Source organism: Ipomoea triloba, chromosome 5 (genome assembly GCF_003576645.1).
Source record: "Ipomoea triloba cultivar NCNSP0323 chromosome 5, ASM357664v1".
NCBI classification, from domain to species: domain Eukaryota; kingdom Viridiplantae; phylum Streptophyta; class Magnoliopsida; order Solanales; family Convolvulaceae; genus Ipomoea; species Ipomoea triloba.
In genome coordinates this window covers 25,965,805-25,983,734 of record NC_044920.1, presented here as the reverse complement: position 1 = coordinate 25,983,734, position 17,930 = coordinate 25,965,805, and the positions used below count along the sequence as shown (strand labels likewise).

At 36.9% G+C, this 17,930-nt stretch overlaps 5 protein-coding genes across 8 annotated transcripts; 2 read left to right on the top strand and 3 right to left on the bottom strand.

Annotated features, from left to right (window-relative positions):
• Window positions 1-197: 197 nt before the first annotated feature.
• LOC116019425 (low-temperature-induced 65 kDa protein) lies at window positions 198-3,027 on the bottom strand. Its single transcript, XM_031259611.1, has 5 exons — window positions 2,900-3,027; window positions 2,592-2,816; window positions 1,953-2,321; window positions 589-1,476; window positions 198-496 (listed from the first exon to the last, which is right to left on the bottom strand). The coding sequence occupies exons 1-5, from the start codon at window positions 2,982-2,984 to the stop codon at window positions 390-392; spliced, it is 1,674 nt and encodes a 557-aa protein (XP_031115471.1). The 5' UTR covers window positions 2,985-3,027; the 3' UTR covers window positions 198-389.
• Window positions 3,028-3,717: 690 nt separating this feature from the next.
• Window positions 3,718-4,986, top strand: LOC116019341 (remorin-like). Its single transcript, XM_031259509.1, has 4 exons — window positions 3,718-3,826; window positions 3,894-3,981; window positions 4,435-4,516; window positions 4,604-4,986. The coding sequence occupies exons 1-4, from the start codon at window positions 3,733-3,735 to the stop codon at window positions 4,796-4,798; spliced, it is 459 nt and encodes a 152-aa protein (XP_031115369.1). The 5' UTR covers window positions 3,718-3,732; the 3' UTR covers window positions 4,799-4,986.
• A 56-nt stretch (window positions 4,987-5,042) lies between these two features.
• On the bottom strand, window positions 5,043-7,484 carry LOC116019339 (transcription factor MYB17-like). 4 transcript variants are annotated; one of them, XM_031259505.1, is made up of 4 exons: window positions 7,455-7,484; window positions 6,679-6,845; window positions 6,041-6,170; window positions 5,043-5,960 (listed from the first exon to the last, which is right to left on the bottom strand). In XM_031259505.1, exons 2-4 carry the CDS (start codon window positions 6,809-6,811, stop codon window positions 5,357-5,359), a joined length of 867 nt encoding a protein of 288 aa, XP_031115365.1. In that variant the 5' UTR covers window positions 6,812-6,845; window positions 7,455-7,484; the 3' UTR covers window positions 5,043-5,356. The 4 variants fall into 4 exon arrangements, with proteins under 4 accessions (XP_031115365.1, XP_031115366.1, XP_031115364.1 ...); XM_031259506.1 differs by having other exon boundaries at window positions 6,679-6,839; window positions 7,455-7,462; XM_031259504.1 differs by lacking the exon at window positions 7,455-7,484 and adding an exon at window positions 7,060-7,331.
• A 2,823-nt stretch (window positions 7,485-10,307) lies between these two features.
• LOC116020834 (25.3 kDa vesicle transport protein) lies at window positions 10,308-12,137 on the top strand. Its single transcript, XM_031261384.1, has 5 exons — window positions 10,308-10,602; window positions 10,954-11,114; window positions 11,474-11,620; window positions 11,718-11,785; window positions 11,871-12,137. The coding sequence occupies exons 1-5, from the start codon at window positions 10,409-10,411 to the stop codon at window positions 11,964-11,966; spliced, it is 666 nt and encodes a 221-aa protein (XP_031117244.1). The 5' UTR covers window positions 10,308-10,408; the 3' UTR covers window positions 11,967-12,137.
• Window positions 12,138-12,142: 5 nt separating this feature from the next.
• LOC116020833 (transcription factor LAF1-like) lies at window positions 12,143-14,134 on the bottom strand. The gene is made up of 3 exons (XM_031261383.1): window positions 13,976-14,134; window positions 13,227-13,356; window positions 12,143-12,814 (listed from the first exon to the last, which is right to left on the bottom strand). The coding sequence occupies exons 1-3, from the start codon at window positions 14,109-14,111 to the stop codon at window positions 12,196-12,198; spliced, it is 885 nt and encodes a 294-aa protein (XP_031117243.1). The 5' UTR covers window positions 14,112-14,134; the 3' UTR covers window positions 12,143-12,195.
• Window positions 14,135-17,930: the final 3,796 nt, after the last annotated feature.

The window sequence follows — 17,930 nt, the reverse complement described above, 5'->3', positions numbered from 1 at the left end:
TTTTACCACATCTAAATTGTTCATAATTAATTGATTTAAACTAAAAAGTTAATAAATCACTCTCTGAAAGTTGAACTGAACTAGTAACTTTGTGGTTGCTTGGAGGAAGTTTCTACTGCATTTTTTGTTTTTATTTCTTGATGTCATACTATCTTCTGCTAGCAGAGTACTATGTTTTTACCTTAAAGAAACCTTGGTTCTGTCAAACAAAGATGAAATACATTCTCACACCATGTCAACATTTTTATTACAGAGTAAAACCTTATATGCTATATGCATGATCCACCAAACACAAATATGACATCTACTAGGGTATATAATTATAAGTTATAACACAACCACTGAACAAGAAAATCAAAACCCTTTTCACACTCTCTATATATAGTTCTTCAATGCCCAGATTCTTGAAGTCTGGATCTTCCCTCTCCCATTGCATTCTGATGCTCAAGTCTTCTCTCTCCCACTGCACTCTGATGCCCAACTTCTTCATTTCTTACTGGAGTCTCAAACAAGATTTAAAGGTAATCAGCATTAAGTGATTGATTATCAACTTGAAACAGAAAAGAAAAGGACATCACAGAAATTTACCATTTGTGGTGTCTTCTCTGCCAAGCCATGAATTAACTGCACCTTTAAGCATATCCACCATGCCCTTCTCTTCACTGCCTTCCCTTGGGCTATCGCCAATCGGCCCCAATCGCCTTGCAACTTCCTCAGATTCTGTCACTTTACCAACTGGCTTGCTCTCCACTACTGTTTCCTCCTTCTGCCTTGACAGCAATGTGCCTGAAATCATCTCTGACAGTGCCTTATCTTCCTCTCCAGGCTTAAGTTTCTCAGCCAAGAACTCCTTTATCGACACTCCTTTATCAGTTCTAACATCGTTCCCTTCCTCGTTCCCTTCTACGACCACTGCCTGCCCTGTTCCAGGGCCCTGCACTTTCGACATCAACGTGCTTCCTGCACCCGCTACTTTGTCATAAACCGGTGCCAACTTCTCTTTCACTGTGCTCGTAACACTCTTCCCTTCTCCCTCTCCGCTCGAGGCTATGGGGAGTTTCTCCATCACAGCGCTCCCTGCACCCGCAACCTTCTCATAGACTGGAGCCAATTTCTCAGCCACTGCCATGGCCGCGGTTTTGGCATAGTCTACCGGGGAGGCTGCCTCATGTGCTCCTTGTGTTTTCACTGCTGCATAGCTGCCTTCTTGCAGTGGATTCTCATCGATTGGATCACGGGGAAGGTTTTCGGGTTTGCTGGGATCAAAGCTCTTGGGGATGGATTCAGTGTCTTCTGAAGATGTATAGACATTAGTAGCCACTGGCTCCGGAGCAAATTGGTCATGGCTTCCTGTGTAAAGTTTGTGGTGAGTTCCTGCTTCTGGCCTTATATTTTGCTCTGGTTTTGGCTCATCACCACTAACTTCCATCTTTTCAAATGACTGCACAAGTGGACTAATCCTTGCCTCCTCACCACCTGTTATACCATGCCAATAGTTAGCTATAACTAACAGAGAAAAAGTAACTTTAAGATAAAATTTTTCTATGACAGGATGCTAAACTCTTAGTGGAATAAGGGCATTTTGGTAAATAGTTGTTAGCTGATTGAGTTAATAAGTTTGATTAGTTGATAATATTTGATGATTGTAGAAAAATATTTGGTAAATTAGTTTTTAGCATTTGATGATTATAGAAAAATGTTTGGTAAATTAGTTGTTAATTGTTAGCTGATTATATGCAAATTGACATTCTCAAAAAACTAATGGAGAAAACAGTTTGGAGAACTTTTTGAATTTTAAGCTTTCGGACCTACAAAAAGTTAATTAATCAAACACTTATATAAATTATTTGAGCAAGGCAAACAATTAATAGGCCAAAATTGGCTAACTATTTTAGCAAATAGGCCATAATGTTTTATAAACATAACACAAAATTTAAGGATGTTGGGCTTACCGGCGCCGGTTGGATCTAAGGTTTTACTCTGGTAGTTAGAAGGTGGCCTGGAACGGTCCGACGGAGCATGAGGATCCTCCTCTAGACCCCCAGTCTGCAAAAGATCTCCTCTGCCATGGCCGGAAGTCTGATGAGTTTCAGACACAAATGGTGGTTGGCGCTTATGTAAAGGCACACGGCTGATTCCCCCGGTTTTTTGCCTGGCGTCGTCTTCTTCACCCCGTCGGAAAATTCCTTCGTCTTTAAGCCCTGAACCATAAAGATCCTTATCAGGATCAGTTAGCGGATATGCTCTTGGCTTCTGCACAGGACCAAAATCATCAACAACTTTGTGCTGGATAACTGTGCTGGTAACTCCACCGCCTCCAACTGAATTGCAGGCCGACATTATTAGCATCATCATCATCATCATATCATAATAAATAAAGTAATAAAGACAAGTACTAAATGACGTGTAGCCAGGATATACAAGACAAGACAGATAAACCAATCTAAGCTACCCAGAGCCAAACAACTCAAATTTAAAGCTCTTATAAACTTGTGATTACTAAATCAACTTAGTTTCAAATTATAGATTATTGGTGAATTGAAGTTATAGATGGAGAAATGGGGGGAAAGTTGAAAGGGGATTGAACGTACTATGACCACCATGGACGTCTGGGTCTTCATCCATTTCATCGTCATCTTCAAGTGACTCTTCATCGTCACGGTCATGTTCGTGGCCGTGGGCGTGAGCGTGGTGTGTAAGCGTGTCCTTGATCTTCTTCGCCTTCGCCTTCACCTTCTTCAGCACCGATTTCTTCTCGTGATGATGCTCATCATCATCCTGCAGGCCCGGACCACGCTGCTCTTCCTCTTCCACCACTGCCCACCACACAATTTCAGTAACAAAAACTAACGAATGGAATTGAAAAGAACGAGCAATTGTAGTGTCATATATATATCACCTGTTGAACGCACCACGCCGCCGCCTCTCTGGGCCGGTTGTTCTTCCTCTCCTCCGTGTGGAGGGTGCAACTGTGCCGCCTCCATTGCAAATTCTTTTGTTTTGGTTTGAAGATAGTCTGTACTGTGAAGTGCAGAGAATCTGATAGATCGATATTCTGAGTGAATGAGAAGCGCTGAGAAGGGGAAGGGGTTTATGAAGGGTGGGCATGCATGGCGGTGGCAGCCTGAGAAGGACACACGTGTTTACCATGGACTCGTGGCATGGCCTCACAGGATCCAACTGGATATAAATGTTCTTGAAGTTTTAATCATAACTGCCGCATACACATATCATCAGCCCGGGAGATAACGATGGTTCCTCGTCTCGTTTCATCCTTAGCTAGGAAGAATCCGGACAAATCTCGTCCACTGCACGTACCCTTCATGCTAATTACTTCTTAACTTGAAATTATGGATTTCTTAGGTGAAAACTAGCTAGGTTAATTAATCCGATAATTAATTTGGTATATAAAATTATAAATTTCTGTTCTTTATAAGAGTTATTGTGTTGTGTACATTAGAGTGTCATTCAATTAATAAATGAATAATTAAATATAATCTTTATTCAAAGGGCAAAAAAAAAAAAAATTTTGTATTAAAAAGTTAATTCTTGCCTGAGTTTGTGTTACAAATATTTGTAGTGTGTAGTGTATACAATTGTCTTTGACTTTCATTTTACTCTACCTTTTACCAACTAGGAAAGGGCCTATTTCACCTGCATGTGCATAAATGGCTGTCACCTGTCTTCTTCTTCAAATTTTGTGGTGTTTCAGTGGATTCGTTCTCTGTAGTCATGGCTGAAGGGGAAGCCAAGAAGGTGCCGGGAGATGTAGCTCAGGAGAATGCAACTGTCAGTGCACAAGTTGTCAACGAGAGAGAGGATAGAGGTAATCCTGATTCAATTGCCATATATCTTCATTCTTCAAATCTGTTAATCTCACAAAACATTTGCAGATATAATGCTGGCTCGAGTAGAAATGGAGAAGAAGATGTCCCTCATCAATGCATGGGAAGATAGTGAGAAATCAAAAGCCCAAAACAAGTAGGAGAAACATCTTTAATTTGTATGTTTTTCTATGATGCATTATGATCTTTGCCCCGCCCCACACTTCGCCCCAATAAGATTGTGAAAAAGTAAATTACAGAGACTCAACTGTCCATTTGGTAGAATGACCAGTCTTGTGTCCACAAGAGCCATATATACCACAAGATGGTGAAACTGTGGCTATCAAGGCCTATTGATTTTACCTGTAGCATATTTATCTATGAAGGGTATATCACAATGACTCAACTCATATGGTGGAACGACCCGTGCCTAATACTCAAGAAATCACCCTACAAAATGGTGAAACTCATACACTGCGACTGTCATAATATATTAATTTTATTTATAGCATATTGTGTTATGAACATTATTTATAGTGTATTTTTGTCTTACTTATCAATATTTCTAGCTCCGCCACTACTGTGGCTAACTAAACCGATCATCTGACAGAGCTCAGAAGAAGATATCTGAAATCAGTTCATGGGAGAGGAGCAAGAAAGCAAACATAGAATCTGAGCTGAACAAGATTGAGGTGGCAGAAGTTACTCAGTCTTCCTTGTTTATTTCATGTCTGGCATTAAATTAGATACATTTATGATGAATGTTTGTGAATGAGCAGGAGAATCTGGAGAGACAGAAGGCAGAAAGTATAGAAAAACTGCAGAACAAGATTGCCATGATCCACAAATCAGCAGAAGAAAAGAGAGCAATGACTGAAGCGAAACGCGGGGAAGATATTCTCAAGGCAGAGGAGATGGCAGCAAAATATCATGCCACTGGAACTGCTCCAAACAAACTTCTTGGATTGTTCTGAACCTGAAATTCTCATCAAGTTTCTCTGACAGGGATGCCTTTACTTTATTCTCAGTATTATGTGCTAATATGGTCTAGAAACAATTGCAGATTGCTAAAATCTACCTTTTATATGATGCTGTATAACATTATATGAATGTATATAACATTGACAAGATTCTGATCTTGTTATGTGTTAAGAGTTCCACATTGAAAAATAAGACAGAAACATATGAGTTTCTAAGACCATGAGCTAGACTAGCTTATTGATTGAATTCAATCTTTATTCATCTCTGCAAGAGTTGAAGAAATCCCAAAGCCAAAGATAGACAAACTGTAAACATATTCATCTGCTGTATTATCTGAATCCAGTTGCATTTGACATAGCATAGAACATACATACCTTTTACTCTACCTTAATTTGATTCTGTGTGGCATGTTTCATTCTATACTAGGTTGCTATGATCATAACTACTTTCACAAACTTACCTTGCCCTAACTATAAGACCAAAACAGGAAGCTAATTAGATTAGATTGTAGCAAAACGTACGTGTAGTTTAAGTTCCAGGCCGGAGAAAAGTTAGTTTTGGAGGTAAATGGAGAGGTTGTCTCTGGGCCCTTGGAAGAATCCCATGTCGTTTACAACGGGAGGAAAATCTAGCAGTAGCTTCAGTGTTGTTTCCGAGGGATCGACCAATTCATAGGATTTAGTATCTTCTTCTTCTTCTTCCTCGACTTTGCAGTTCATAGGCACACCCTCAACTGTGTCAGCAGAGCTAAGAAGCTTTGAAGCAGGTTCAGAGTGCAGTGTGATCCCAGAACTCGACTCGAATTTGCTCGATGAAGACACCGGGCTTTGACAAGGCACTCCACGCGGTTTCTTGAAACTGCAAAACGCTTCTCCAACTTCAGAATTCCACAGGCGGAGGAAGGGGTCGTGGTGATCCATTTTACTTGCTGATGGCAGATCAAGAAGCGACGGGGCAACAGATACACTATCCCACTGTACAATGTGGTTGGTTGATAGGGTGGTTTCCACCTTTTCATCAATGTTGCCATGGGGATGAGCCATCTGGTGGTTTTGATGGTTGGGATCACTTCCCTGCTTCCTTAAATGCGAGTTCCAGAAGTTCTTTATATCATTGTCTGTTCTTCCTGGCAAATGGGAGGCTATAGCAGACCACCTGATACAGAATGCAAGAGCTACAGACTAAAAAACAGCACAAAAAGTTTGGCCAATACACTGCAGATAATAACTACATACTTGTTGCCAAGCACAGTGTGCAGTTGAATGATAGTATCCACTTCCTCTGAGCTAAACTGCCCGCGCTTAATGCCAGGGCGAAGGTAGTTTGTCCACCGAAGCCTGCAACTCTTCCCACATCGGAGCAAACCTGTAACCGTAACTCCAAGAAGGATCAACATAGCAGCTCAATCTGGCTTTGATTCTTTATGATTCAGCTCAAATTTAACTAATCTACATTTTTTTTTTGAAAACAACTAATCTACATTTGTTCACTAGTTCCTTGATTTGTAGCATATGTTAACTGGTTGATCAGCCTTCTTGGTTTGAGCCAGACAGTTATGAGTAATCTAGACTGGTTTACCTTATTGTGGTCATCTATCCACTAGGATTACAAGGCGGGATTCACCTACTACTTCCCCTCTTTATTCAAAGTAAGTCTAATTCTTCCCTTCTTAGAGGCCAATTTTTAATTTTTTTCACTTGTGTCATATCCTCTATTCAATGCTGTATTCTGTAATCAAGATCCATTTCTGTATATATATGCTGAAACATTCAATGTTTACCCAAGAAAATGCTTCAATCATGGTACAAAACAAGGTAAACCCTAACCTTAAGAATGGGAAAACCACACTCAATAAGAAGTATGAAAACCAAACCTGCAAGTTTAGGGAGAGATCTCCAGTTACCATGTCCATTCTTGGTGATGTAGGCCACAAGAATCTTGTCTTCTTCAGCTGTCCATGCTCCTTTCCTTAAACCCTCCTTGTTACAGCATGGTGTTCTTCCCATTTTTGCTTCTTCCTTCTTTCCACTCACTCTTCACCTTCAATTCATTCAAACAGCCATAAATTCCCAGAAAAAAAAAACACTTTCAGAAGAAGAAGAAGAGGGGATTTGAACTAAATAAGAAAACTTTTTGCCCTCCTTTTTATGATTATGCAGAGGAGAGATAAAAGCAAGAGAGAGAGATAATAGTGATTTGCAGAAGAAGGGCCAACACAAAATCTCAAGACCATAAATGCAGCAGAGCTACATACACAATAATGGAAGCCACCATTATCACCACCATCACTTGGTTCCCAAGCTTTCAACCCACAGCACCATGCAATTATAACCCTTATTTATTGTGTACTCACACCTTTATTGCAACCATATCCCCCCTTTGTTCTGAGCAAACACACACCATATTGAATCCATCATTGTCACACTCTGAAAAGGTAATAAAAATTCCATCTTTTCATCCAAGAATCAGACCATGCCATAATAGCACTTTCTCATAATCACCCACAGATGTTTTAGCTTTTCATTTTGCATGGAATTGATTAATTTAAGTACATAAATACACACACACATATATAGACACAGAGTCACACAGAGAGAGCTGGGGAAGGGGGGGGGGGGGGGGGAGGGGGTGCAGAAAAAACTGATTAACCTGATAACAAGAAAGAAGGAAGAAGATGAGTGAGGTTGTGTTTCATGTGCAGTGTGCTCTGAGCATGTAAAGATTGCAGATTGGAGAAAGATAATCCAACTTATGCAGTATATATACTAAATTACTAATATACACACACATAAACAAAATATAAATTTATTTATTATATTATCAAACTTTGACTTACAACAAAATCTGAAATTGCTACCTAAATGTACACTTTAAATAAAGCATGGTTTGTGACCATAATCGACAAAATACAGATAAACGATACTAAATTATTCGTAGCTGATCAATTCAAAAAAGAAAAAAGAAAAAAAGTAGCTACCACTAAATACGTGTTATCTTAAGCTTACAAATCGCAGTACTAATGGCATTTCTTTTTGTTATTGCATAATGGTCCATTGGTCACTGCTACACATAATTCCATATTATCCCTAATACCGATTAGTAATTTGTTGGTCTATTTTATTTGTTATATATTTTTTTTAGTTTGTCTCAAAATGATGTATACTTTTTTTTTTCTTTTACATTCACCTGTAGTTTTATAAGTAATTTGTTGTTGTATTCATTGATAATTTATTTTAGAAGATGATCCACTTATTTTATTATTATTTTTATTTGATAAATGATACTTGTCGTCTCTAAAATATAGGTAAATAACACTTCTTATTCATTAATTATGTGAAGTAGCTTTTTGCCCACTCCAATTGTTTGTAAACTCAAAATTTTAATCTAATCATAATAAAACTCAAGCACAACGAGTATAATTGATAAACAAAAATTATTAATTTTTTTTATAATTTAAAGATGAAAATGTAGTTTTTTTTTTAATTTTGATATATCATATTGTTAGAGCAATCCCATTAAGGGTTCTTTTGGAGTTTTTCTGCATTGTTGACAAAGAGGGAGAATGATTGAGGAGAGAGCGAGGAACTTAGCAGTATATATGATTTTTTTTGAAAGAGTATATATAATTTTTTAGGCCTTAGAAAAAATTTATAAAACAAACTTACTCATGTTGATGTGCATTTTGGACATTAACTACGCCTAGTTATTTTTGTTAACCTACAAAAGTTGAAGAAAAAACTCCACACTTAAATTACTCTTATAGAATATATATTGTTCTTAGCCTTTATGACACAATTTATTTGATCAATTAAATTAAAATAAATTCAAATTTTATTTTAATAACAGTGAGCGGTGAAATTTTATACGGAGTATTAGTTTGAAGGGAATGTAGAAGGTGAAATGGTGAAAGTCTTTGGGACGTGTGGTACAAGTAAAAAGGTGAGAAAAGATGGGCAAATGAAGAAGAAGGGTGTCAGTCAAACCCCTTTGACGCGTCAGTCATGGCTCATGGGAACAACGCCATCATTTTCCAAATAGTACTACACACTACCCAAAATGCCCAAAAAGTCCTATTGAAGTCATATTCTTGAAACAAAGAGTTCTTTTTTTTTTCTTTTTAAACAACAAAGAGTTAAATTACTTGTAAATCGTAAGTTGTGTGAGCTCATAGGAATTTTATTTTTAAAATATATTCTTATAATTTCTGTCACAGTATAATTTCAGCCATAATGAGAAACAATTTAACAAAAAACCTCAATAATGCTAGACCATCCTTCGTCACTTTCCATTTCACGCACCCTTAGGGTCTAAAAGCCCACCGACGGTCACTAGTGTTGGTAGCTTGCCCTTGACATCCCCAACCGCACTTGTAGTAGGGCACGAGAGGCTATTCAACATCTTTGCCATCTAGGTGGGGGGCACGAACTCAACACCCCACCCCACCCCACCATGCTCCTTCTCCTAATTGCTCTCTAAACCCTCTATATTTGTCGTTTTCCTAGTATTTGCACATTGAGACTCAATATTTTATGCATTGTTGCACTTTGACCTCCAAACTTTATTTCCTTCTCTATTTTTACCCCCAACCTTTAGTATTATACTCTCACCCCTTAACTTTGATTCTTAACCAATTTGCATCCCTAACTCTCTTTCCTTCTTACATAAGTCCCTTGAACCATACCCATGATTTCCCATCATCATCTAGATCTAATTAATCCATGAGTCCCATCAACTTTGGATCCAGAGCTCATTTCCAATCACACTTAATAATATTTAAATCTTTATACTGATGATTATTAATTTTATAAAAAATTCGTCAACCAAATAATAGAATATAAAATGTGCATTTGTTTATTTTCATGATAAATTTCATTACTCGTAAGTCTTTTTATGCAAATCAATGATGTACATTATGTTTTAGAATAATGAAACTTTGGGATAAGATAATCTATTTTATAAGTTACAATAATGTATATTATACCTTTGAATAATGTACATTATGAGTTATAAAAATATATATTATAGTGAGTCGCGTTAAAAAAAAAATTACGCGAAATAAATTCATTTTTGGACTATAGTTCATTTAACCATGTGGACTAGGGTACACGCAGTAACTATTGTTACTTAGGGGCCAAGTTTACTCCCTTATCATTTCTCTCAATGCCAATTCTCTAAAATTCCTTTGGTCTGAACCCAAATTATCAGTGTCAACGCTGGCCCACTTTCTGTTGGACCAAGATTTACAACATCCAACCTTGGATTATCTTTCTGTTTTGTTTTCTCGTATTAAGCCACCACTTTGGATCTGTTCAAGCTTTTGCTACACCGCGTACGAAATGCTTTTTATCACACAAAGAATACCTTCATTACCAAGTTTTTCTTTTCATTTCCTTCCCCCTTCCACCCATTTTCCCCTTACTATAAAATCCCACACTTCTGCTGACCCTTTCACCAATCCCAATCCACAACAAGGAAAAGTGTGGTATAGACGTTTAGTCCACATTGTCATATCTTCAAATAAAAAATAATTAGTCTTGTTAGTCTAACTCGTGTGATCACTTTTACTTGGTCTAACTCACGTTGTCATCTCTATTGCACCTGGAATGGTGAAATTGACAATAATTGGACGGGTGAGTGATGGGTTGCCGCTTGCCAAAGGTCCAAGATATGTGCATGAAGAAAATGAGATTTTCACCACTTACAAGCAACAAGGAGAGTTCATTCTCAAAGAAATCTCAAGAGGAGACTTGATTTCTTCTTCCAAGATGACCATCCGTGTGGACCACCATTGCTTCAGGTTCTACATTCCTTAATTTTCCCAAGAAATCTGCATTTATTGGTATCCATAACCATATTTCATCTGTTTTAACTTATAAAAAAATAAAAAATAAAAAAAGCCCATTGGCCACACCAATTTGATGTCCATTCGTAGAACAGAAACAAATCAAGAATGCCAATAGGCGGCTCCTATGAATCGAATTTGTATTGTTATTAACTTGCCTCCATTCATAGTACTCTTTTAAGGATTCTATTGCCATGATTCAACATAGGATAGCAAACAAGAAATGCAATTAGTTGATAGTTTATCTTCTCTGATCTGCCAATTTCCGTTGAGCCATTTCTTCTGTCTTTACCATGTGGTTTGAAGGATAATGGTTGCAAATGGAGTCTGTTTCATGGCACTGTGTGATTCATCCTTTCCAAGAAAGCTAGCATTCCTTTACCTCCAAGATTTACAGCAGGAGTTTGACAAGCTAGATAGGAGGCTGATGGAGAGAGCTGTAAATCCATATAGCTTTCTCAGACTTGGTAATTGAGCATCAAACTATAGCATTTTTTTGGACAACCCAGCCAAATTGGATAGACAGTTGACTTGGTAACCACAAGGTTACAAGTTCGACTCATAACAGGAACAATTTATTAATCTTCCTGATTTGAACCCGCCAACAATGGGCAACCTAAACTGGTTTACCTGGTTTACCTCCTTGTGGTTCGGCTAGGGTCACAAGGCTGGGTTTACCTAATGCACATTATCGGGTAGTAGCTGCAGGTCTCTAAAAAAATATGGCATTTTAGATGCTTAGTCTAATTAACTGAGGCATTTGATGCTGAGAAATCATGGTTTGAGGCCAGAAAAGATCACTGAATTTGACCATTTTGCCTTGCAGATACCATCATTGGTAATATCAGAAGGCAATATGTTGATACAAGGACACAGGCAAATATATCCAGGCTGAAAACTGGAATTGGTGAAAAAGATCTTGATGTCAGTGTAGAAGACTTGGCAGAAATAGTAAACCGAAGGCGAAGGCTTGGTGAGACTAAATACCATTCAATCTCTCTGTTCTTGCTCCTGTTTTCATCAGTTTCATAATGTCCAGTGTGGGAATTCACTTTCACCATTGCTACCAGATATGCTGGAGACTATGATGGCAGCCAATCTGAGTGATTCTCCCATCTGGGGGTCTAAAAAGCTCGAGGTACGCGATAATGTATGGATGGTGATGCTATAGTTCATAGCCCTACTCAAGGTTTAACATTTTTTTTTTATTCTTTTCTGATTAGACCATTGCTCTGAAATGGACACCGATCACTATACTCGTTGTCGTTGCTGTTGTTCTTCTGTGGAGCAGTTCTGTTCACAGGGATGAGTTCCAATGACTGGTTTTTAAGGTTGTTTTGTTGTACTGCTTCCAATGAAAAGATATACAACTAGTTTAAGGTCTCAGATTATTACATTTGAATGTGTACAGATAGATACAGAAGAATAGCTGCTAATTAATTGGACCTTTTTCTTACAATATTCTGAATCTGAACATAATTGATTTCGTGTTTTATTGTCTCCATTATTGATCTCTAACAGTGTAATTAGAAGTTTAGAACTTAGAAGTTATTCTTCCCTGAAGTTTCTTCTAAGGTACAGTTCATCGTACATTAAATCGTTGCTGCTTACGTTGAATCCTCCTGAGAAAAACTCAGCAAATCCCGAGACTGTGATCTGATCCTCGAACTTAAGTTCTGGTTGGAACAGATCATCAACTGTCCCGTTGTTAAGCACTGGCTGGATGCCATGGCCATACGTGTCCTCGTTTAACAGAAATCCGTGCATGAATGGATCTTGGAGCTCTGAACCGTTGTACCCGAATTTATTCCTGGGAAGAACTGCATGGTTTGCAGTCTGGAAATCCTGTCCATTATTGAACTGATCGAGCGAGAGCCACTCCGCGAACAAGACCTTAGGCAAATTGCTTTTCTGAGCTGTTTTGGGGAAGTCTAGGTTGTTTGGGATGGATTCATCTGTGTCTGCTAAGGATCCTTCCATTTGTCCAAATGACTCCAAACCAGAACTCTGGGAAGTTGACTTCATAGAGTGAACTGAACACTCCCCATTTTCTATACTCCTTTCAGCTTCTGCCATTTTTGCCACTTTTTTCTTCAGATAAGAGTGCCAGAAGTTCTTTATCTCATTATCAGTCCTCCCTGGCAAATGCTGAGCTATCTGAGACCACCTGCCAATCAATAACAGCCTATGTTAGATGCTCCCAGCATCACTGTATAATCAAGAAAACGAATTTCTTGCCCGCAAATTGTGGGTAAGGACGCAGGATTAAGCCCTGACAGTTGTGTCTGGTCCTCCCACCACTGTGATTTACCACATCCACAAATCCTGTTGGACCAAGGTGTGGGGTCCACACCTCCTCGGTGGCAAGAAAATGAATTTCGTGTGTGATTTTTAGAAATTAACACCCTAGCTAAGTTGGTGAAGGCTTACAAACCAAGTTGATTAAAGTCAAATCTTTATATAATCATCTACCAAAACCTAAAGACTTGTAATTTAAAAACACACCAGCAAATTAAACAACATTGACATGACAGGCATCCTGTGTACTATAAATGCAAGTTTTTTCCAAGGTTTCTTACTTGTTGCCTAAGATGCCATGAAGGGCCAAGATAGTCTCCTCTTCCTGCAAGCTAAAGGTCCCTCTCTTTAACCCTGGCCTTAAATAGTTAATCCACCTCAATCTGCAGCTCTTCCCATTCCTCTGCAGACCTGCAACAACAACAACAACATAGTTAATTAAGGACAAAGCATAAGTCAAACATATGTAATGCTGTTTGTAGGTTTGAACAGGTCATCATCAATCCCTTTCAGTGAATATCTCAGTGGTGGCAGAAAATTATATTATTGTAGTTGACTTCATTCCTGTCTTCCTATTTGTTCTTCAGAATCATTCCCCATTGCCCTTTCTAATATTATCATTATTCTTATTATTCTGAAATTGTATTATGCTATTTGCTTACAGGAATAATAATTAATGTACAAAAGAATATGATTATCAAACAAGATTTGGTATTCATCATGAACTGAACTTAACTATGCAACATTTTTTTGAATGATGGAAACCTGCAACCACTACTCAAGGATGACTGTTCATAGCTGACCAGCTCAATAGGCTGTTCTTGGGAGTCGAACTTGTAACCTTTTGATTACTAAGACAACAGTCTGACCAATTTGACTGGGGTTAACCCCAAGCATAAGGTTAACTATGCAACATTAAGCTTAGGTTGGTATAACTACACTAAACATGTTCTTCAAAATGGAAAAAACAGTTTTAGGAGATTGGAAAGTGTTAAAAGATTTGGGAGCTGAGATGATGAAGTTAAGTTACCAGCATTGATGGGAACAGAGCTCCAGCAGCCATGGCCATGCTTGAGGATATGGTTTCTGAGCTTCTGGTCTTCATCTGGAGACCATAAGCCCTTCTTGTGCTTCTGCTTTGGCTTATCCATTGGCTTTTCCCCCATAACCAAACACACAGATCAGAACAGTGTTGTTCTGAGACTATTTTGAGGGACTTTTGTGTGTTTGGGAGAAAAAGACAGAGAGAGTTGGAAGAGAAGACTTGATGATGAGAATAGCAGACTTTGGGTATTTAAAGGGAAGATTGGTTGAGACTATTACCCAACAGCAAAAAGTGAATTTTTATTTTTTTTAAGTTACAAGAAAAAATCGAAGTCATTATTTGAGGACATGTACTTATAAATCTTTAGGTGATAAAAGACTACAAAACCAACTTAGGTTACTCAGAGTTAGTTGACTGATTCAAATCAATAAGGTTAATAGACAGCTCTTATTAGTAATCAAATTTATAACTTCATATCTACCAAGCGAATAGTCAAAACTTAATTGAGGTTGTCAAAAAAGTACAGTAAATATTTAGCAAAGGTGAAAAGGGAATATAAAGTATAGTTGAGAATTAAATAATAGAATCCATAACTAACAGGATAATTTCCCATTATATTTCTGTATTTGAGGATATTTTTGGTGGGTTCTTAAGCTGTGCTGGACATACAGACAAAAGATGGCATTCACCTATAAGATCTCAGTCTTTTGCTATGCATCACCAAGCAGGCTTAAACCTACTTGACAGTAACCACTAACGGTTTCTTGAGGCTGTGTGTGCGTGTATATATATAAATATAAAATTTCTAGAAAGATGTATAGATTAAATATTTTACCTTATAAAGGGCGCAAAGATTTAAACTCGCGACCTTGTGATTATAAATATGGATCTCTTACCATCTCAATTAGGTTATCCTTGAGCCTTGGTTCACAAAATTTGATTTTGGAGGATTATGAATCTTGTCCATATAAAATGAAATAAATAAGAAATAAAATATGTACCCTATCTATTATATTGTTTGGTTTGCAAGAGAAATAAATGCATTCTAATGCTTCATTGGTTTATTAATAATAATAATAATAATAAAATACATAATATATATTCAAATGTGGTACTGCTTTCGCATGTGGTCGTGCGGACTCATTTAGATCATTAGATGCGCTCAGATCAACAGTTGAAAATCAATGAAGATGGAATAAAGCGCAGTGACATTTTGATAATTTCTTGCAACATATATATTTCAGTGGTGCACTAAGTGTTGATGTGTAATGCACTTATGAGTTATATGTGATGCACTTAGGAGTAGATGTATCACTGAGAATATGTAAATTCACCAGGCTGCACGATCGCACTGGAAGGGTCGGAACCATATGAACCAAGCCATATATATATTATGATTTTTTAAAATGATCAAATTACCATTGTTAAAAGTATAAACATTAAAAAACAAAGAGTAAATAAAATATTACAAAAGAAAACAAAAGTATTAACGGGGTGTAAGGACATGTGTCTAAACATAAATTTTAAAGATATAGTATAATCAAATTGGATTGAAAAAAATAACATAAATTTTAAACATATAACTTTTACTCTATCTTAATTGTGTATACGTGTAGGGGTGACTAAGATTTGGTTCCTCCGGCTGCTCTCATTGGGAGTAGGGTTAGAGTTATGTGTGAGGATGAAACAAAGATAATAGGAATCTACTATGCTGTATACTTTGATGGTGTCTCAGACAACAGGGACAAAAGAATGCAACCTAGCTAGTTACCTAGACATGTTTGTGTAATATATGACAGAGTGTTCCTTCATTGAAATTTAAATATGCAGAAATCTATTATATTATTAACTAGACTAGGTTCACAGTACCAAACTATGAGTTGAAAAGATCATTTTTAGAAATGTAAAATTGGTTTTTTTTTCTTCAATTTGAAATTGAAACTGCGTATTATGATTCCTAATATAATAAAATCAGAACCAGAACCTTTTGAGTTTTGATTTTAAAGTAGAATCGGAATTGTTCGTACAATTTTGCATTGTTCCAATTCAATTATTACAGTATACAATTTGATTCAAACCGGATAGTTCAAACTCAATTGTGTTCATTTCTATATGCACGTTTACCTTATATTTGGGAGTTGGCATTTGCCTAAAAGTGATACCTTCGCCAATCATTAATCTAAAATCATGTGACTACACTTTATTGACATAGAATTTATGTTTATTTTTATTACAAAATTATACTTGCTTTTTGGAGAAACAACATTTTTGTCAATGACTTGACCTCTCCATCCTCTTTTCTTTTCTTGTTTTCTACTTCACTTGTACACTCTAACGTATTTTCTTTCACCCCATCCCTTTTATTATTGCATCTTACTTCTACAATTACAACTATTAAATATATCATTATTTCTTTTTTTTTTTCCTCATATATTATTAAATACATTATTATTTTAATTTTAATATATTATTCTATTATTTTCATTTTACATTATATTATAATTTTATATTGTATTGTAATTGAAAAAATTATCAATTCCATTTATCTTAAATTTACGGGGATGTCAACTACTATGTAGTGTAATGACACATTTGTTACTATCCCAAATGAGTGATCACATAATTGAACTTCGGTGATGGAGCATTAATTCTTTGAACTAAAAAAGATTGAAAAATACTACATTGTAAAGAATCCAGAGACAAAATAATTCATCTTGTCTTTGTTTTTTTTTTTTTTTTTTGTTTTTTTTTTCTCATTTAAGTTTTCTTGATATCCATAGATTATTGATCATTTAGAATACATCAGTTTGTCATTTAACGCAATGTTTCGTGCAAATGCCTACTAGTACTAGTAGTAATGATAAGGCCATCACCATTAGTGGGTTTTGGCACAAGTTTTAAGAACTCAAAATTTCAATGCAAGCTTTTTAACCAATGGGATGAAGCAAATTTAATCAAATCTTTCTCCTGCAAAGAATGAATTTTGTCAGCATCTTTGGGGGCCCACTGAAATGGAAAACATCTGCTCCCCAAGTGCATGGGGAGCAGATCTGCGCCCAGGTGGGCAGTGCACGCGCCCGCCTGGGCGCGTAATTTGTTTTTTTTTTTTTTTGTCAGATTTTGTTTTGTATTTATTTTTCTTTTCTTTTTTTTTCTTCCACCTCATTTTCTCTTTCCTAATCACACTTACAAAATCTCCTCAAAATCTACACCAAATTTCCAACCATTGGAGAAGGCCTAATAGTCGCTCGTAAAGACAGCCCAAGTGATAAGAGAGTTTGAGCCGGTCTCACTGATAAAGTACGTGCTAGCAAAAATCATTCATTTAGATACAAGAATCATGCATCACCTACTTAATCATTATTTCCTTAACAATGTCAAACTCTTCTTTGTCTATTTAGGACCAATAATTTTCATTTTTAGATGCTTAATTAAACATTAGTCACATGTCATAATTAATTTTAAGTTGTTAACCCAACCAATATGAGAATTTTACCATACCTAATAACAAGCGTTTGCATACGAAACTGTCCCCATTCGATCTCCCATGCGTGCAATTATGACAGATGACAAATCAGTTACTTTCACACTTGATTGGCCTTCTACGTTTCTTCAAGGTTGAGCTTTCATGTTTGATTAGGATGCATTATTTCAACCCATACGACTTTCCCACATGATTGCATTGATGCTTCACTGTAGCCTCGACCTGTCTCCGCAAAGGTAGAAGTGATGCCATGTTGTCACCCGCCGGGCCGAAATTAAGAATATCATTGTGTGAATGCGTGTGTTTAAAACAATTTGACAAAAACTTATGTGCTCAGATCTTTGTTCATGTGACTGATCAAGACAAGATGAAATATAATACTTATAAAGTAAATGTAAGACCTTGTGATCTAGTGGCACCCGGTTACACTCCTATATAGAAGTGGGTGGGTTTGAC